We start from the raw sequence: 22080 nt of genomic DNA, 5'->3' as shown, positions 1-22080 counted from the left end.
CGTGACGGTCGGCTGCCGAGTAGGTATACCTACTCGGCAGCTGCGATACACGCGACATGCGCTACACAAAGCAGTGTAGCGCAGACCAAAAAGTTTGAGACGATGCGATGTAATAAAAGTTTCACTTTAAAAAACAACTCTACCTCAAGCTGAAAACATAGGATATTTTAATCCTAAATTCTTCTTGGCAGCGATGATCACTTCCTATATTGTAACATGATACTTGAAAAATACAACTTCAAAGAACCAACACCCCACAGAGACATGATCAAAGATTAAAGAAAAGTACCTATATTGAGTGTTAGATAAACTAATGCTAGTTACATGAAATAAGCGGATATTTTATCTTACTCCTATCACACGATAAAACAAATTATCAGATGTGAACAAGACAGCGCGAAATATGACTTTCAAATGTATCAAGCAATTGTTTGCGAATCGTCACAATACCTTAAATCTCAATTAATTATTGTGTTTAATGCGAAAGTATACTATGGTAGGTACTAGTTAAGCGAATTAATGTGTCTTTAGTTATCTATGGGTAAAATACGTTACTCAAAAAGTATTCATATTTTAACTCCCATAGATACCTACGAACTACGAAGATATTTAGTAGCAGCTAGTAATTACTAACTTACTAGTACCTAGAATCAAATGAAGAGGTTTTACAATATGACAGTAAAGATATCTTCACATCATCACGTTATGTTATTTAGATAAATTACATTATCATATTATTATTATTATCTGGGGGAAGATAAGAAGATTCTATTAGTACCTAAATTAGTTTTTTTAAACTTTTGAAAGAAACTCAATAAATAATTGTAACTACTACGTAAAGAAAATCGATTAGCATTTTGCATTTGACCCATACCCCACAAAGGGACACAGGAATTCACTACCTACTTCAGAGTTCAGACGGTCAGTCAATACAATGAAATTACATTTCCTGTTCATATACCTTACCTTTAACATAACCTTCGTTCCAAAATATTACAGTTTTGCATTTTTGGAGTTCCGAACCACAAAAGGAAAAATGGAATGGAAGGAAAATATGAGATAAATATTGCATTATGTATCTACTTATTGTATTATAGATCGAAATGAAAATTTAAAAGTACCGTAATGGACAAAATGCAGTCTAATTTAATGCAAACGATTTTTTTTATTATAAACATAGAAACTAATTCTTATTACTGATTTTCTTCTCTGCCATATCTTTAGATTGACCTTTATAACAAACTAGCTGTGCCCCGCGGTTTTATCCGCATTGCTCCGCTCCTTGTTGTTCTTAGCGTGATGATATCTATTATTATTAATAGCCTTCCTCGATAATTATTAATATAGTGTTATATGCTTTAATATGTAATAATAAAAATAACATCAATGAAGAGAGTGTATCGAAGGTAATTTGCACAGAGCAAGTAATAAAGGTAATTTGGACGTAATAAATTTGGATTCACAGAAAATATTTAAACTGCAAAACGTCATCATATCAATAATTCAAATGGCAACATTGCGTGCCTAAACTCATTTAAAAACTTCCAGCATAAATGCGCTCTGCAATACTTGCTGATAATTTTTAAATACTAGTCTTTATTCAACTAATGGGTTTTCTGTGAAATTACTTCAAGGTCTATTTAATAAAATATTTTTATAAAAATCATGATGTAATGTGTGGCTCATAATAATTATAATGCACTAATATTTTTTACAAGTATCACATCAAATCATCACACAGTTAAACGCCAAGTTTTGTATAACTTTTATTAATTGTATGTTTTGCCTTATATTAGAAGCAACAAAATTACATGCAATGGAATCCCTATTAATTTTTCAATTTCTACACTAATGCGTAACTATCTTCATAGCAGTTAGAATATTGTATTATTTTCTATTTCAATCCGAAATATTTGATGTTTTTTATCTGTTATCTATCAAAATTTAAACAGATCTCTAGAATTTCAGAAAGTTGTTTTCTGAAATTCTATTTCTAAACACACGATAAACACTCATCTAAACAGTTGCTCAATCGATTGTCTGTTTAAAACACAGTTATCTATAATATAAAATTACTTGAATTTTAATGTATGTGGTTTAAATGATTAGCCAGAATGCCCAGAATGTGCAACACAACATTTATTCTTGCAAGATCAATGTGACCTAAGCGATTTGAAAAAAATTACTGCATTATAAATCAAACTAACTGTAGTAAATGAAAATGCTTAATATAATATTGAGCGAGATTTGTTATCGTCCCAGTGAATATGTAATAAAATATTATTATTTTTCCCAATTTTTCCATTTGAATTTAGATCAAAAAGACGAGAGATGTCGTCTGTGATTTTTAGTTTATGGTTCTGTCATCTGGCGGGTGCCATTTAATCTGTGGGTGCCATATTTATTGTCAATTGACTTTGACGACGACGTTGACAATTCTTCGAATGTTGCACTTGCATTTTGCGATTATTTTTCAATACAGCCTACTTCCTATGTTATAATTTCATCATTTTAAAGTTTTTGCGCAAATTATTATTTGCATGCATATTGTACATGTGTAATGTCTTTATTCGAAAACACGGGTTTTAATTCCACCCTTTACGAAGCTTTGTATCTTCAAATCGAGGATACTCTGGGCTTCGCGAAAGATTTCTTTCAGTCTTGCGTGTCATCATTGCCAATCGAAAACTTACCTAAAAGTCTTGTAAATTTTAATGAATTCACGTTTTACGACGACTTAGCGGAAGTATTTTTCTTCAACGAGTTTCAATTATTGCTCCTTAAAACATTTCTTATCATTCTTGTGTTTACGTTGTTATTGATTTTTATATCTTGGCGTGTTTATGGAAACCGGATATCTGAGCGGTTTATGAAACCCGGTAAGTGTATTCTAGGGCATGCAGAACCGAGTCCGGTTCCAAGTTTCTGAAACCCGGTTCCAAATCGAGCTCAGAACCGGGTAGAACCGGGTTACCCGGTTCTTTTATAATACCTCGGAAAAAAATACGAAATTAAACAAAAGTAACTGTAAAAGTACCTGATAGGCCTTTTATTTTACGCGGATTGTGTCTTATTTTATTAAATTAATAAATAAACGAAATTTCAATACTTCTCTTTATTTATCAGTCTTATAAAAGTACCTTGTTATCATAATATCACATATAAACTTAAACCTTATTCATTAACTGCAAACTGTAAAGCAAAAAACCGGCCAAGTGCGAGTCGGACTCGCGCTCCGAGGGCTCCGAACAAACCTATTTTTTTTTATAATGTTGTTACTTTAAAATTTATGTTTCTAGCAATTTTTCCTTTATCTGTGTTATAAGACGTTACTTTTACCAAATTTAAAGGCTCTGTGTTCATGAGAAGTACCCTGTAGGTTTTGAGTCCCACGCGAATGTCGAAATTTGCGAAAATTTTCAGCATTTACAGCTGTATCTTTTGATGCGTTGGCTTGTGAGTTTGACTTTTTCACAGCATCAAGGGACCGAAGACTTGAGTATTCGATATAAATTTCAGCTTGATACCAAAAACAAAAACATGACTGGATCATTATATGAAATAGTAAAATCAACAGCTTTTCAAATTCACGACAAATCTAATAAAAATATTTCAGTAGCCTAATTTTTGTCATTTTGGAAGCCTAATTTTTTTTTTTTGGTAATACACCCGTAGGAAACTTATAGCATCTAAGGTTAGACAACTAATCAGAGCCACGCTTAAGGCGTGGCACGAAAATTCGCGATGCACGTGAGTCTGACGTTGCCAGATAGAATAAATTTGTTAAAATAATGCAGCAACATATAAATAATACTTTATATTTTAATATTTTGGTCGGAACCGGGAGAACCGGGTTTCATACTATTCAGACCCGGTTCTCAAGATCATCAAAAAACCCGGGTTTACCCGGGTTTTTCGGAACCGGGTAAACCCGGGTGCATGCCCTAGTGTATTCCCGCATTCAATTCTATTATCCCGTTCCATTTACTTTCATTTTAAAGCTAATTAACAACTAACAATAATTACCTGGCCTACGCCTTTTTCTCTACCCTTACGTCATATAGTTGAGTTTTTATCAAAAACATCTATATATTGTTGCATTCTCTAATCTATCTTGATAAAAATGTGTAAACTTTGTTAACTAGTTTGTGCCTTTAAGTTTCTTAAACCAAATCTAGTGTAGAAAAAAAGAAAATTTCTCAGTAGGTATGTCATTAATTGTTTTGCATTCTAATTAAAAAGTTCTAGTAAGAAAACACTGTTAGTATGATTAACATAAATAGTTTTCATCAATATCCTGTTGTTTCTTGTCTCATGAAGTTAATTTTTTTACAGCTACATCAGCAACCATAGCACAACTAAAAGAGAGTGTATCCAAGTTAAAACTGCCAAAAGAACACACACCGCGCATCTAAAATGGCGGAAAAGATAAAGAAATTCTTTCAAAAAAAGAAAGCGGACGCCAAATTCAAGTTAGCTGGTCCTGGCCACAGGTTAAGTGAGTCCAGTATAAGTAACCAGTCTGTGAGGCGAGAGGAACCCGTGGTCAAGAGGAGCGGTCTTTCGGAGGAGAGTAAGGTGGCTGCGGAGGCTGCGCTGGCGAGACTGTCGCAGAAGAGAGATAATCCTGCTTTTAATACTTCTTTGGCTGCTATTAGGGTATGTATCTTTCATGTATCAATCTTTAACTTCTTATAAACGTCTAATACATAAATATTATTTAGATCTGGAATATGGCTCCGAGTAGTGACCTTAATACTTTAAGTAATTAATAACTATTATTTTATATGTGTATGTTTATCATTTAGTAGGTATATATTATTAATTATTAAGTAATATGTATGTTTATAAAATATTGTTTAGTTTTTAAAATAAGATTTTGATGCCTCCCTTTATACAGCAAACACTTGTCCTTTGCCTGAGGGGTCGCCTGGTAGAGATCACTCTGAAGTGATAAGGCCGCCCCGTTACATATTTACTTTTATATTTTATAAAATAATGTGTGTAATGAAGTGTCAAATAAATAAAAATAAATAATATGTATTATGTAGTTTTTTGATTGAAGAATTGCTGTTTCAATTGTATTATTTATTGAAAGCTTATGTAACAATTAATTCAAATAATTTATCTTTTCTTAAATATAGAAATTAATCTTTTATGAGATAATCATGTTATTTCAGGCTTTTCCTTTTAATTTTATTTCTGAGCCTGTTATTTATCTGTGTTGTGTGTTACCAAACTGTCTTGAAAAATATTAAATCATGTTTTATTGTTAATCTTTATTTTCTTCTCAATACAAAACAAGTCCTTCGGTTAGCTACGGTTCCGATGTTTTCGTCCTTTTGTGTAACTAGTTTTATTAAGATTTATTCGCAGTTAGAGTATTGAACGAATTGACCAAGCTTATATTTTGTCCAATTTTAAAAGTGCATTCGAGGAATTCCGGATGTCGAGTAATTAGGAAAATTGTGAATACACTTGAGAGTATAGTTTTATTGTGAGTATCGTGAAGGCATCACATGAAAATAAACGAGTTTGTTAACAATATTATTCATGTTTGTTTAATTAATCATTAGTTACATATTATTTTAACATTATTGCATTTACCCCGTCATCAGGAATTACCCTAATGCACCTCATTTTTATTTATTTAATATCTTAAGTACCTGAAACATGAGCAATGAATATTCTATTACTTATTTTTATAATGTGAAAGTAAAGACTCTTATTTAAATATTTATAACTAGCTTCCGCCCACGACTTTGTACGTGCATCCCCGTTTTTCCCCGTTCCCGCAAGAATTTCGGGAAATCCTTTCTTAGCGGATGCCTACGTCCTAACATCTACCTGCATGCCAAATTTCAGCCCGATACGTCCAGTGGTTTGGGCTGTGCGTTGATAGATCACTATATCAGTCACCTTTGAGTTTTATATATATAGATTACATAATATTTATTGAAATACCACAGGCTCAGGTCAAAAGAGAATTGGAGAGTGAAGCGACAAACTCAAAAGTTGAAAATGAACCCCTCCCAGTGGAAAAGAAGGTAGAAATAGAAAAGGAAGTGCCGGGAAATTTTGCCGCTTCTGGTGTTTATTTCAAGTTAGTATTTGCAACTTTGTCTATGGAATATATACCTAAAATAAATATGTTGCATAATTTAATAAACTATTTGGCTGCCTATAAGATGATTTAAAAACAATACTGCTTAAAAAATGCAAAGCGATCACAAATTTGACTTGCATTTATACATCAGTGCTTCAAACATTACATCAATGTATATTTATTTTATTCAATAATTACTAGACTACAAAATTAAAAAGGGATTCGGAGCATACATTATTTTAATAAATAAATAAATACTTATTTACAGATGTCCAATAATAAGCAATGACATATTACCTCGCGACGAATGGAAGCGAAACATAAAAACATTCCTGTATGAACAATTAGAAGAGGAGCGAGGACTCACAGCTTGTCTTATTATACAGTCGTGTAATAATAATAGGGAAAAGGTGAGATTATTATTATTGATAAACCATCTTAATATATATAAATCTCGTGTCACAATGTTTGTCCTCAATGCACTCCTAAACCACTTAACCGATTATAATAAAATTCGCACACCATGTGCAGTTCGATCCAACTTGAGAGATAGGATAGTTTAAACGGGTTTGACGCACTTGGTGCACTTCTCAACTTGTACACCATGCTCAAATGGTGAACTTAGCAACTTGTACACTTCTCAAATGGTACACTTCGCGACTGGTACACGTCTCAAATGGTGCACTTCGCAAATGGTGCACTTTTTAAGATTAGTTGAGATTTGGAAAAATTGTGTAAAAATGAAAGAATTTTTAGTTTTGGATGTTTAATTTTTATAATTATGTCAACACAATAATAATAATTAAACTATACAGAATCACCTTAAACACTATAACATTTTGGGTCATTTTTATTTTTTCAAAAATAAAAATGTGACTCGGATATAATAAAAATAATATAATTATGTCAAAAAAAAGTAGATTTACAGTAAAAAAATATCATAATAAAGATATGATATAATATCATATTATATCAATAACCTTTGTAATATTATTATTTAACTTTTAACTATTACTAATTAAATAAAAGCTTTAAATTAAATCATAACCTGTTTCTTAAAAACAAATTAGTAAAAGTAATAATAAGTAAAACTTTGTAATTGTTACTATTTAATAATTAAGTAAATAGCTATTAATTAAATTACTTGAATAATTGGAGAAACGTGATCTTCTTCATGAAATGTTCCACCGCAATACTTCTGTCTAATTTACGTAATAGTTTTTTATATTTTCGATCAAACATCACATCCTGCCATCACATTTTTATTTTTGAAAAAATAAAAATGACCCAAAATGTTATAGTGTTTAAGGTGATTCTGTATAGTTTAATTATTATTATTGTGTTGACATAATTATAAAAATTAAACATCCAAAACTAAAAATTCTTTCATTTTTACACAATTTTTCCAAATATCAACTAATCTTAAAAAGTGCACCATTTGCGAAGTGCACCATTTGAGACGTGTACCAGTCGCGAAGTGTACCATTTGAGAAGTGTACAAGTTGCTAAGTTCACCATTTGAGCATGGTGTACAAGTTGAGAAGTGCACCAAGTGCGTCAAACCCGTTTAAACATGTAGGTACCACGGGCGAAGCCGGGGCGGACCGCTAGTATATCTATATGATATCAAACAAACATTTATATTTCACTAGCTTACCGCCCGCGGCTTCGCCCGCTTTGTCTAAAACCTAATAAATTATATACTAAAACCTACCTCTTGAATCACTCTATCTATTAAAAAAAAAACGCATCAAAATCTGTTGCGTAGTTTTAAAGATTTAAGCATACAAAGGGAAATAGGGACAGAGAAAGCGACTTTGTTTTATACTATGTAGTGATAGCATGGACTAATAGAATCTAAAGAGGACTGATGATTGTCATACTAGAGATCGTACCCCGTAATTTCAGCTTATTGCTAGATGGCGCTCTCATTTGAGCTTATTATTTAATTTGCAGTTTTAAAAGCGCCACCTAGTGACCAATTTTAGAACTAAGGAAACAGCAAACTATCGATTTTCAATTATTACATCTAGAGGGCGTTGTTTTAAAAACTCCGGTGTTTTTGAATTATTATTTTAGTTTTTAGGGAGCATCTAAGGAAGTGAGTACCTCTATTACGATTTCGACACCCACTACAAACATTCGACATAGTGATCAGAGTAGTGTATATAATATAATTATATTATATATATTCTTTATTTTCTGTTAAAAAAATGTCTATATCTTTTTTCTTCTTAAGTATTCCCTTGTAAACAGTATTATTTATATGACCATAAAATACGGGAAAAGAAAAAAAAATGTGGATGTACAGCGATGATTTGAACCAGCATCTATCGATTTTAAAGTACGAGACTCAGTCAACACAGCTACAGGCACTTATACGTCTTACATTGAAATTTATGCTCTAATTGTTCGAGTATTTCTTTGATAAATAGTAAATACAGTTCATAGCAACGCGGTGGTGGAGCATCTTAAGGAAGTGAGTACCTTTAATAAGATTTCGACACCCACTACAAACATTCAACATAGTGATCAGAGTAGTGTATATTATATATATTCTTTATTTTCTGTTAAAAAAAATGTCTTTTCTTTTTTCTTCTTAAGTATTCTCTTGTAAACAGTATTATTTATATGACCCTTAAAATACGGGAAAAGAAAAAAAAATGTGGATGAACAGCGATGATTTGAACCAGCATCTATCGATTTTAAAGTACGAGACTCAGTCAACACAGCTACCGGCACTTATACGTCTTACATTGAAAGGAGATTGCCCAAGTGACTATGGCACTTGGTATCGCAATCAAACTTATTGTGTCAAGATGAAATATAGCTCAATTTAAAGCTTGATGTTAGTACTTTTTAAACGATTAAAGTTATTATGTAAATAAGCCGCAGTTCACGACAATAAAAATAAAACAATAGTTTTATTCAACGCTTCAAAAAAATACTTTATCGAGTTTATACTAACAATGAACGTTAAGTTTTACATTTATTACATAGGTAATATTTTAATTTACAAGACAAATGTGAAAAGTAAATCGTAATAAACATTATAATTCAAAATAAATAACGTCGAACAATGCGTCGAACACATTCATTCAACTATGACATATGACGCAGGACGCTTGCAAGAGAGATAGATATAATGTGTCAAAACAGAAACTTTTACTTTTATTTCTATTTATTCGGTATAATTACGACTTAATAGTGATAAATATGATCATTATAAATACAAATAGGAATTAACAATATCACGAACACGTGACACAACTAGTATTTTACCGATTCCATACGTGGTCATACATGTTTCAAAAGAATAACTTTTACTATTATTTCAATTTATCCGGTATAATTAAGACTTAATATTGATACATATGATCATTATAAATACAAATAGGAATTAACAATATCACGAATACGTGGCACAACTAAAATTTTACCGATACCACCCGTGGTCATTCTCCTTTATGCTCTAATTGTTCGAGTATTTCTTTGATAAATACAGTTCATAGCAACGCGGTGGTGGAGCATCATAGAGTAACTTATATAGGATTGTGGAGCATCTTAAGGAAGAGAGTACCTTTAATAAGATTTCGACACCCACTACAAACATTCGACATAGTGATCAGAGTAGTGTATATCTTTATAATATAAAAATGAATCCCAAAATGTGTTGGTAAGCGCATAACTTGAGAACGGATTAACCGATTTCGTTAATTCTTTTTTTATAATATTCCTTGAAGTTCGAGGATGGTTCTTATGTAGAGAAAACGTGAATATGTACCACGGGCGAAGCCGGGGCGGACTGCTAGTCTTATATATAAAAATGAATCGCAAAATGTGTTGGTAAGCGCATAACTCGAGAACGGCTGAACCGATTTCGATAATTCTTTTTTTATTATATTCCTTGAAGTACGAGGATGGTTTTTATGTAGAGTAAACGTAAATATGTACCACGGGCGAAGCCGGGGCGGACCGCTAGTAATATATATTATTTAAATTCTTATTTTCTGTTAAAAAAAATGTCTATATCTTTTTTCTTCTTAATTATTCCCTTGTAAACAGTATTATTTATATGACCATAAAATACGGGAAAGGAAAAAAAAAAAGATGTACGGCAATGATTTGAACCAGCATCTATCGGTTTTTAAGTACGAGACTCATCAATACAGCTACGGGCACCTATACATCTTACGTAGAAATTTATGCTCTAATTGTTCGAGTAATTCTTTGACAAAAACAGTTCATAGCAACGTGGTCCATGGTCTTAGATCATTAAGTAATGGATGGAGTACGCTGGCAAATGTTCTAACTAAACTTTCTGCTGATTTTGGTGCGGGGAAGGTAACTCACACTATTGAAACACAATCACACATTCACAAAAATAATTTGTGTCACGAAAGTCGTAAAAATTTATGACCTTTTAAGCGACGAGTTTTTAAATTCAACTCTATCCCTAAGTTCATAAAGATTAAATTTGTATTTCATTCCAAGTTGTCTCGTGGGGAGTGCGGTTCAATATCGCGTTCTAAATTCAACTTTATAACTTAGATCATAAAGATTAAATTTGTATTTCTTTAATGCCTCAGCCCCCGGAATCACAGACACAATAGAAAATCTATTGTGTCGTGGCCCGTGGGCCGTGGTCCGATCGGGCCGCTCGGTGGTCAAGGGGCTAAAAGATAGACTCGTAAGGAATGCGGTTCATTATCGGGTTTTAAATTCAACTTTATCTCTTAGTTCATAAAGATTAAATTTGTATATTTTCTTTCCATGATAGTCTCGTGGGGCCGCATCAATGATCGAGTAAACGACTCGATTATTTGTCTTGATCATATCGCTAAACGATACATCGACGATTATTAGAAATTGCATTTAATTAGAAATGTACGTTAAAAAAATATACACAAATGAAAGGTTATTCCATCTTTTTTAATATTCGACATGTTTGAATTGCTTCTGCAAGGCTTGACAGTGCAAAACGGCATTTTTAGCGGAGCACTCGCAGACGTCCTTTTGATGTTTTAGCCTAGGAAAACGCAGAGTGTTTGTAATCGATTACGCAAGTAGTTTTTATGAAAGCATAAGATTATTTGTTGCAAATCGAAATATTCCAATTATTTGTAACTAGCGGTCCGCCCCGGCTTCGCCCGTGGTACATATTTATTTATTTATTTATTACACTTTATTGTAATACAATCACTTAAAAATAGGAAACAATAAAAAGAAAATATGGTACAAGAAAGATGTAGTACAATCGGCGGCCTTATCACTAAGCAGTGATCTCTGCCAGGCAACCAAACGGTAAAAAAGCGAAATATTTAGTAAATAGAATTTTGGAAATAAAATTAGAATTTAACTATAAACATGAAAATAAAAAAAGTAACTATGATACTTACACAAAAAGTACATTATATTATGCACATATAAATAACTATACATACATGTATAATAACTATACTATAAATAACCTTACATAATATATAATATACAATATATGTATTATAATAGAAAAATAAATAAATAATTAATGATAATACATACATAAAATTACATAAAGTATAAAAAATATATTCTATAATACTAATAAATGTAAATACATATAATAAATATACTATTCCGAATTAAAGGCTGATAAAAAGAAATGTTTCCGAACAAGGTTTTTAAATGAGGGTAAAGAGGGAGCAAGTCTTATCTTTAGTGGTAAGGAGTTCCATAGCTTAACAGCAGTGGCAGTAAAGGAATCACCAAAGAAGTGTGTGTGTCGAGATGGGGTACACAAAATAAGTCTGTCAACGGATCGTAGAGAGTAGTTTTCACAGTGTAGAAATGAAAAGTTATTCTTAAGGTAGGAAGGAGTGATGGGATCGAAAAGGATACGGTATAATAATTGAAGGTAATGGAGATTACGTCGCATGCGAATGGGGAGCCACTTGAGACGTCTACGATTTACGTTTTCTCTACATAAAAACCATCCTCGTACTTCAAGGAATATAATAAAAAAAGAATTATCGAAATCGGTTCAGCCGTTCTCGAGTTATGCGCTTACCAACACATTTTGCGATTCATTTTTATATATAAAGATTTAAGATATTACTTTGTTCTCATGCTTTGAGTTAAAATTGTACCGTAAAATAGCGTTTTTTGTTAAAAATCTGTAATAGCACCCTTATTGTGGTGCTTTTTTTTTGTAATGAATTTACTACGCTACTGTATTTTCTTTGTTTTAGACTTTAGTTCAATACTTAATTAAACACCCATACAATTTTGTCACGAGTCGCCTCTGGTCAAACTAACCGTTATTAGTGTTACGTTTACTCAAAATACAAAAATGAAGAAAGTATTATTTTACGCTTATTAAATCTTTAAAACTAAAACAAAATGATGTGGAGGTAGGGAGGTGGATTTCCTCAATCGAAAAAGGGAAAGACTAGTCTACTCGACCGGCCGGCCGTAAAGGCCCCGATTATTAATGGCGGAAAGTTGTATATATGCTCTGTAACGAAAACATTTCGCTTGCGCGATTCAGAGCAAAAAATAACATTTAAATAAAAATATTTTTTTGCGTATTATATTTTACGTATTATATTTTACGTTATAGTTTACGTTTTTTGCGTATTATATTTTACGTCAAGATACTATTTGGCACATTGATTTTTTTTGTAGCGACATCTCTTAGCTTCATTAAACCGACTTAATGCTCTAAGGCGACATCTAGTTCTTAAACGTATAAAAAAGCTTATAAAAATGCCAAATGCTACTGTGAGTGACATCTATCGACAAAATTGGGAACTGAGAAACGAGTTACGTTTTTTACTATGGCGATTGTAAGTCTTCTTGAGTGTATTAGTCTATGGTGATAGTGATGCCTTTTTCGTAAAATTTTCGATATTTAGTTAACGTAACAGCTGAAATGAAAACAGATAAATTTTAAATAATGCTGAAATACATATTAAGTTGTCTTATTTTATTGAATGTGAGTTATTAAACTGTTTAAATGGCACAAAATATACAGTATTTTTTTAAATAAAAAAAAAATCAATTTTTTCTTTTCCCTTTTAAAATTTATATATCTATATATTAAATTTACAGATTGATACCTGTGTTGAAACACTATGTAAGTATTTAGAGAACATTGTGACTTACCCTGAGGAAGAGAAATATCAGAAAATAAGAATGTCCAACAGGTAAGGCAATTTCTATTTTATTTATTAATAACTAGCGGTCCGCCCCGGCTTCGCCCGTGGTACATATTTCGCAATAAAAGGTAGCCTTTGTTCTTTCTCAGGGTCTAAAGATTATCTGTGCCAAATTTCATCAAAATCGGTCCGGTAGTTTATGCGTGACAATCATACATACATACATATAAACCTTTCCTCTTTATAATATTAGTATAGATTAAAACAAAGATAATATATATCATTATTCATCTAATGAAGAAAATTAATATTGGTGAAACATTATTTATTTTACTTTTCAATTTAAATTGTGCATTTTTCATACTACAAATTAGTTGTTTTCCAATTAATCTAATACATATTATAAAGGCGAAAGTTTGTAAGGATGTATGGATGTATGGATGTTTGGTACTTTTTCACGTAAAAACTACTGAACCGATTACAATGAAATTTAGCACACATATAGAGGGTAACTTGGATTAACACATAGGATAGTTTTTATCCCGGAAATCCCACGGGAACGGGAACTATGCGGGTTTTCCTTTGCAAACGCGGGCGAAGCCGCGGGCGGTAATCTAGTAAAAAATATTTATAGAAACCCAAACACCACACTAGGTTTGAAAACAACAAACAAAATTTTGTCTTTATTTATACCTGTTGATAATAAATGGCAAACAGAATATATAAAGCTTTCTTACGATGCATTTACATCAAACGAACAATCTAACCCCACTATGTCAAATTATTAACCGACTTAAAAAAAAGGAGGTTATCAATTCGGCCGGTATAATTTTTTTTTTGTATGTATATGTACACCAATGATTTTAGTGTAAACAGACATAGAGCATTCTTTCCTTGTTCTAAGTGCTTTCGAAAAGATTCTATGCAATGTTATAATACTGAACAACACTGAATACGAGTTTTCGTTTACACTAAAAGATCACGAAACAATGTTCTTGCTCTAAGAGCGGTGCGGTCCGATGCGGCTACCGCAGACCGCACAGTGCGCATAGAAATGAATATTACGTACATAATTGTGCTTGCGGTCAGCCGGACGGCTACCCGCAATGCGGCTACCCGCATAGTGCGTATACGCTCTAACTCTATGTTTATTTGATGTAAATGCACTGTTACTGTAACAGAGTGTAAATCGATAGAGTATAGTAGAGCCATTTTAATAGGCAACATTTGACAGTTCAACAAAATTCAACAACGTAACCTAGTAACGACGAGATAGAATAACATGATATTTCGTTTTGTTAGAACTGCACATTTGCTTAACTTTTTTCAATTACGATTACATATCTATACATACAGGGTGTACCAAAAAGTAGTGATGAACGGAAGCTGAGAGGTAGAGGACCTAAAGGGCTATCCGAATCACCCCCATGTATGTTATGCGATTTTTCGTATTTTCGGAGTTATGACGTTTTTTTCAATTTTTCACCTATCGCCGAGTACGATGATATTTTCACTCATGCTGACGTCAATGATTGCGGAAGATGCTTGATTTTTTTTGTGTGCTAAGCTGAAAGATAGGCCAATTCAGTATGGTAACATTTACTATCGTTAGATCTTTGAATGGAATAAAAAAAAGAATTAAATGGCAAGAAAGATAAAATTACCCAGTATGTTCACCACTTCAAGGGCCCGTAAAAAAATAAAATCACATAAAAAAAGTTTTCCGTTTGACTTTTAAAAACTTGCTCTATCTATCAGATAGCTACCCTGAAAATTTCATTTAATTATTCAGAAGGCTTCAATCGAAAAATTTAAATCTAAATGTGGTAAGTGCAAAAATTGAATTAACTTGATGATCATTAAAACCAATAAATAGGTGTTTAATTACCAGAAATTTTTAAAATAACCCCGCTGTTGCTCAATGCAAGTGCGACATCACCGTAAAAAGTTGTCTTTTAAATGTCTGAATGCCCTTTTATCATTTTTAATGGTTTCTTCTGCTACTATGAATTTCCGGGTTATTTCGTCCAAATTGTGACATTTTCTCAAGTAGCCGAGGTCTTTTTAGTATTCTCATTGACACAAATCAATGGGGTTTAGGTCGAGGGACCGTGGAGGCCAGGCTTTAAGGCAGGCATCACCGGCGCATGCGCAGGCTGCAACGACCAATCCATCTTTCAGGGTATCTTTGCCCTTTAGCCTGGCCTGCACGGTCCCCGGACATAAACCCTATTGATTTTTTTCCTTGGGGATACTACAAAGACGAGAGACTGCCACAATTTGGACGAAATAACCCGGAAATTCATAGTAGCAGAAGAAACCATTAAAAATGATAAAAGGGCATTCAGACATTCAAAAGACAACTTTTTACGGTGATGTCGCACTTGCATTGAGCAACAGCGGGGTTATTTTAAAAATTTCTGGTAATTAAACACCTATTTATTGGTTTTAATGATCATCAAGTTAATTCAATTTTTGCACTTACCACATTTAGATTTAAATTTTTCGATTGAAGCCTTCTGAATAATTAAATGAAATTTTCAGGGTAGCTATCTGATAGATAGAGCAAGTTTTTAAAAGTCAAACGGAAAACTTTTTTTATGTGATTTTATTTTTTTACGGGCCCTTGAAGTGGTGAACATACTGGGTAATTTTATCTTTCTTGCCATTTAATTCTTTTTTTTATTCCATTCAAAGATCTAACGATAGTAAATGTTACCATACTGAATTGGCCTATCTTTCAGCTTAGCACACAAAAAAAATCAAGCATCTTCCGCAATCATTGACGTCAGCATGAGTGAAAATATCATCGTACTCGGCGATAGGTGAAAAATTGAAAAAAACGTCATAACTCCGAAAATACGAAAAATCGCATAACATACATGGGGGTGATTCGGATAGCCCTTTAGGTCCTCTACCTCTCAGCTTCCGTTCATCACTACTTTTTGGTACACCCTGTATAATAAATCTGTAGAAGGGTCAATTCTGTACATTGAAAATATTGAAAAAATAAATAGCAGGGGGTGTTACTGGATCGATACCAAACCGAAATATGTGATTAAAAAAATTTTTGTCTGTCTGTCTGTCTGTCTGTCTGTCTGTATGTTCAGGCATCACGTAAAAACTAACGGTTCGATTTCGATGAAACTTGGTATAATTATACCTTATTATCCTGGGCGTAAAATAGGATACTTTTTATCCTGGAAAAATACGTAAAAAAAAATAATCTTAATTTTTCAGTTTTATCCATAGACGTTGTTCTGTAGAACCGCGAACACACGTTGCGTATTATTATAGGCCTAGCCGTATTTGGGTCCAATAGATATTTATAAGATGTCATTGTCAGAGTTACTCAAAATGGAGAAATAAACCATCCACGCGAAGACCGACATCCGCGCGGACGGAGTCGCGGGCGGAAGCTAGTTTATAATAATAATGACCAATACAAGTAATTTTAAGATTTGATTTTACTGATAAACCATTCTCAACATAATAAACAATTTCTGATTTAAAGAACTGACGTCGCTACAATTTTGTGTCAATAAACCTTTTTTCTTTTTAAATACCAGAGACGTTACTCTAAAAATCGAAATCTGACATCTAGAACCGAATGCATTGATTACCTACTTCATACTTGTGAATAAAAATCACCATAACTTAATAAATGCGTTGTGTTTTTTTTAATAATGTATTATACTTGTCTTATTTTGTTCCCTAAATTTACGAAAGAAAGTATATTACTGGGACAGGGATTCGCCTGATGAATTTTAAAATTGGCATGTGTTTCAAGTTCGATTGACAAATGTTTCAAGTCCGTATCGATTAATTTACTTTAATCGATGTTTTTAAGCAGGTTACCTCTCTTCGAAGATAAAATTGATAGACGTCAAATGTTGCCTATTAAATTGGCTTGACTATAGTTTTACATTTTATATGCAACAAATTTTTTCTCTATTTTTTTTTGAAGTGAAACTTTTTTATCGCGGTTGGAATAAATATATATTTTTCCGTTCCGTTTAGTGTTATCTTTTTCTTATCCCTACCACGCGTGATTTCTGTATTTCTGTAAAGTTGCATATAGTAAATTATTTTTTGAACAATGAGGTCATAAAGAAGTTTCACTTCTTACGTGTGTACACTAGTACACACATTTTTTTGAAGTGAAACTTCTTTATCGGGGTTGGACAAAAATTTAGTTAAACATTTTTGCGTTACGCAGTACGCGTGAAATTTTATGCGTTACGCCGTACGCGTGACATTTTTGCGTTACGCCATACTCGTGACATTTTTAAGGTCATAAAGAAGTTTCACTTCTTACGTGTGTACACTAGTACACGCACACATTTTTTTTTGTAGATTCTACATTTTTTGAACATAAATTGATGATAAAATGAACAATTTCAGAGCATTTACAGACCGCGTGCAACCAATAGAAGGTGCTATGGAATTATTATTAGCGGCTGGGTTCGTTCAACAGAAATTGTTCAATAATGAAGGGAATGAGGAAGATTTCCTTGTGTTTAATAAGGATAATGTGCCTTCTGTTGAGAGTTTAGTGGTAAGTATATTATTAATATTGTTAAAATTGGAAATACAAGAGAAATTAAAAATTAATTCAGATGTGAGGCTGTGTGTTTGTTACTTGATATTTTAAGTCATTGAAGAGCAAAAAGAAACATTTATTTATTCAAACAACAGTAATAAAAAACAACAATATATTTATAAATTCTAAAAGCTTACCTTATTGAATAGGTTTATTTAACTGTACGGACAAAACCACATGCAAAAGCTTATAAATAAAAATCATAATACACATAAAATATTAGTTCAGTACTTTTTTTTAGTAACAAACATCCGCACATCTGTCCAAACATCAAAAATTTCGTATTAGTTATCCTTTCTATGCTTACTAATATTATCCTTACCTCCATAATAATAATTGACCGCCTCCTTGACCGCTCCCTTGGTACAGTGGTTGACGCGTGAGCGTAGAACCAAGGGGTCCTGGGTTCGATTCCCGGTGGAGACGAAGAAAAAAAAATGTATCGGTCTGGTAGGACACAGAAGGCTGATCACCTACTTGTCCCTAAAGAAAATCGATCAGTGAAACAGATGTATAATGTCCCTTACCCCACTGGGGGAGATGGGACTTCACTTTTCCATTATATTATTAAAAGTAATAACAAAGCTATATTCACTATACATTACAAAATAAATTAATTTATATCAAGTCATGGGAATATAAATGATGCTCTAAATGTTTTAAATTTTTATACTTCCATTATATTGTAACTTCCATATGGGAACACATGGCCTGAAATAAAACAATTTTTATTTATTTTTTTTTACACGCTTTATATTAGCTTCACCTGTATGTTTGTTTGTTTGTAACCGACTTCTTTGGGCGCGATTTTGACCCACTTTAAACGGCCAGATTTCGTTCCAACTTTGTAGATTTATTGAGGACCGATGACACTAATTTGATAAAATTTTCGATTTTTTAGATCGGTTTTCTATAAAAAGCGTGTTTTTTAGTTTTTTAAACTATTATTATTATTTTATTTATATCCAAATTTCAGACACTAATAGAAGCTCTCCGTTCAGCGGAACCCATACAACTAGAGTTGGATAGAAACTTGCAAGTATTATTACCATCTCAAGCGGCCAATAAAGTGCAATTACCTCCCTCGTTTTATGCACTCACTCCTGAGGAAATTAAACGGGAACAACAGTTAAGGTAAATACTACTATCCTACTAATATTATAAATGCGAAAGTAACTCTGTCTGTCTGTCTGTTACTCAATCACGCCTTAACTACTGAACCAATTTGCATGAAATTTGGTATAGAGATATTTTGATACCCGAGAAAGAACATAGGATAGGTGTTATCCCGGAAATCCTATGGGAACGGGTATTTCTTTTAAAACGCGGGCGAAGCCGCGGGCGGACAGCTAGTATGTATATATAAATCTCGTGTCACAATGTTTGTCCTCAATGGACTCCTAAACCACTTAACCGATTATAATAAAATTCGCACACCATGTGCAGTTCGATCCAACTTGAGAGATAGGATAGTTTAAACATGTACCTACATGTTTAAACTACACGGGCGAAGCCGGGGCGGAGTACTAGTATTATAAATGCGAAAGTTTGTGAGGATGTGTATGTGTGTGTTTGTTACTTTATCACGCAAATACTACTGAAACGATTACAATGAAATTTTAATATAGAGGGTAACTTGTATTAACACATAGATTAGGTTTTATCTTCTAAAAAAACTTCTAAAGAAAGCTAGTTCATTAATAAGCATATATTATTATTTACTCGCTTTCCGCCCGCGGCTTGGCCCGCGTTTTCAAAGAAAAGCCCGCATAGTTACCGTTCCCGTGGGATTTCCGGGACAAAACCTATCCTATGTCCTTACTCAGGTCTCAAGCTATTACCAATTTTAAAGTAAATCAATGCAGTACTTTTTGAGCTTAGCCCGGACATACATATAGACAAACAGATAAACTGACAAAAATTCTAAAAACTATATTTTTGGCTTGGATATAGATTGTAGATTACGGCCCAAGTGTTATATTATGATGTTTTCTTTTCTATTTCTTTTTATTTAATACTAGCTTACCGCCCGCGGCTTCGCCCGCTTTGTTTAAAACATAATAAATTATATACAAAAACCTTCCTCTTTAATGACTCTATCTATTAAAAAAAACCGCATCAAAATCCGTTGCGTAGTTTTAAAGATTTAAGCATACAAAGGGACATAGGGACAGAGAAAGCGACTTTGTTTTATACTATGTAGTGATTAAATTTAATTTTCAGGGCAGAAGCGATAGAAAGATCTCAAATGTTGCGCACTAAAGCTATGAGAGAAAAGGATGAATTACGAGAAATGAGGAAATATAAATTCGCTATTATTAGGATACGCTTTCCAGATGGGATTTTACTTCAGGTATTATTTTTTTCTGTTTGTCTTTTAAACATAATTAACATTAATTATTTAAGCTACTTGTTTATATTTTAAAGGTAACTGAAATACTGATCAGCGCTCTTGCATGTATATTTTTAAGTAGTATATATAAGTTTACAAAAATGTAAATTCATGAAAATAAAGTGGCATCTCTTTACTATTTTCATAATATGTATAAACTATAAACATTAATATTTATTCTTACACAGCACTATTGAGTCTATAGATTTAAATTATTGTGCAATATAATTATCTTATTAGATATATAGTATAGTAGCAGTATATAGTTAAAGTAGTACACATCACTATTTTAAATAAATTATAGTCTCTCGCTAGTCATTCTATTACTGTAAATATTTCTATAAAATGTAACATTTTTTTCATCATTCCCATTTCACGAAAACAAAAAAATATCACTTATTATTTTTGTAAATTTATTTTACAGGGAACATTTTCAGTCTACGAAAAGTACCAAGATATTCACGACTTCCTTCGAGAAAATCTGGAACATAGTGACTTACCATTCGTCCTAACAACACCCACGGGTCATAAACTAAATATAGACGAAGATTCCAATAAAACATTAATTGACCTTAAATTAGTACCGACAAGTATATTAAATTTCGCCTGGCATTCGTCCATTCTTGATGAAATCAATAATAGTCCCAATAAAGATGTTTATTTGAAACCTGAAATCATGATTTTGGTGCAAGAAATATGATTGGCTTTTATATTTATTTTTTTATTTATTTGTATTGATTGTGTGTACTAATGAATTACTAGTTGCCTTTGAAAAGCCTTGGAAGTTAATTTTCGGATAGTTATTTTGTGCATTTATAAATATTGATGTAGGATGGCTTGAAACGGATTTTAAAATGTATTCCTTATTATTTGGTAGTCCTTAAAAAATATGTTCAGTCATTTTAATAACCCTTTTTAATTTAAGTATGTGCTACCATCCAAAATATTGGTTTTTATATGAAGTATTTGTTCTAGCGTCCACATACATTTTAAAAACGTAATATTAAACACTCCAAGTACCTATCGATATGTATAATTCAATCTAGTGGAAAGTTTTTTTATCTTGTTTTATTGATTAAAAGAAAAATGTAACATTCACTTTTAACCATTAGTCACATTTAGGCTGGGTTGCACCATCTTACTTTAGCAATAACAAACATGTTAAAGAAACGGTTAGGGAAAATAAGAGTTCCCCATTTGACAATTCAGGAGGACGTCATTATTTTAACACTAACTATAACCGCTGTTTCATCGGTTAAAGTTAAGGTTAAATAACTGTCAGAGGCGTCAAATTCAAAATGAGATGTCATTTGCCTTGAGACTGACATTATGCTAAAAAATACGCTGGTGAAACACATTTCGCTATCACTGTAAAAGTCACTGTTACTGTTATTGTTATAAACTAGCTGTGCCGCGCGGTTTCACCCGCATTGCTCCGCTCCTGTTGGTCTTAGCGTAATGATATATCATAGCCTTCCACGATAAATGGGCTATCTAACACCGAAATAATTTTTCAAATCGGAAGAGTAGTTCATGAGATTAGCGCGTTCAAACAAACAAACAAACTCTTCAGCTTTATAATATTAGTATAGATTTAACATTAACTAAAAAATGGTGCAACCAAGCCTTAAACTTATGTTCCTTACACTCAACTATTTTATTGATTACTTATCAATTATAATCCTCTCCTATTATATGCACACATGTAATTTTAAATATAGATATTAAGGTTAAAAAGCTTTTTAACTTATAATGCAAAGTAAACAAATTGTTGTAATCTTTCACTATTTTTTGTAAGTCGAGATGTTCATAATTGTGCAAAATAAATTTAATAATGTTA

General features: G+C 32.4%; 1 protein-coding gene across 1 annotated transcript; it reads left to right on the top strand.

The window, feature by feature from the left end:
- Positions 1-2440: 2440 nt before the first annotated feature.
- Gint3 (GDI interacting protein 3) lies at positions 2441-22080 on the top strand. Its single transcript, XM_089709346.1, has 9 exons — positions 2441-2879; positions 4336-4659; positions 5970-6103; positions 6375-6516; positions 13199-13293; positions 17650-17803; positions 18825-18982; positions 20072-20201; positions 20665-22080. Exons 2-9 carry the CDS (start codon positions 4417-4419, stop codon positions 20938-20940), a joined length of 1332 nt encoding a protein of 443 aa, XP_089565472.1. The 5' UTR covers positions 2441-2879; positions 4336-4416; the 3' UTR covers positions 20941-22080.

Source organism: Colias philodice, chromosome 22, assembly GCF_061535455.1.
Source record: "Colias philodice isolate Cphi_HAF_F1 chromosome 22, ilColPhil1 Martin Lab GWU primary, whole genome shotgun sequence".
In the NCBI taxonomy this organism is placed as follows: domain Eukaryota; kingdom Metazoa; phylum Arthropoda; class Insecta; order Lepidoptera; family Pieridae; genus Colias; species Colias philodice.
Note: the sequence above shows the minus strand (reverse complement) of the source record. Positions and strands in the feature narration are given on the sequence as shown.

Excerpts from the sequence above, each read along its gene's own strand:
- Gint3 (XM_089709346.1), top strand. The coding sequence starts at position 4,417 with ATGGCGGAAAAGATAAAGAAATTCTTTCAAAAAAAGAAAGCGGACGCC. Across the intron at positions 6,517-13,198 it reads GTAATAATAATAGGGAAAAG|ATTGATACCTGTGTTGAAAC; the intron begins GTGAGATTATTA and ends TTAAATTTACAG. Across the intron at positions 18,983-20,071 it reads AAACGGGAACAACAGTTAAG|GGCAGAAGCGATAGAAAGAT; the intron begins GTAAATACTACT and ends TTTAATTTTCAG.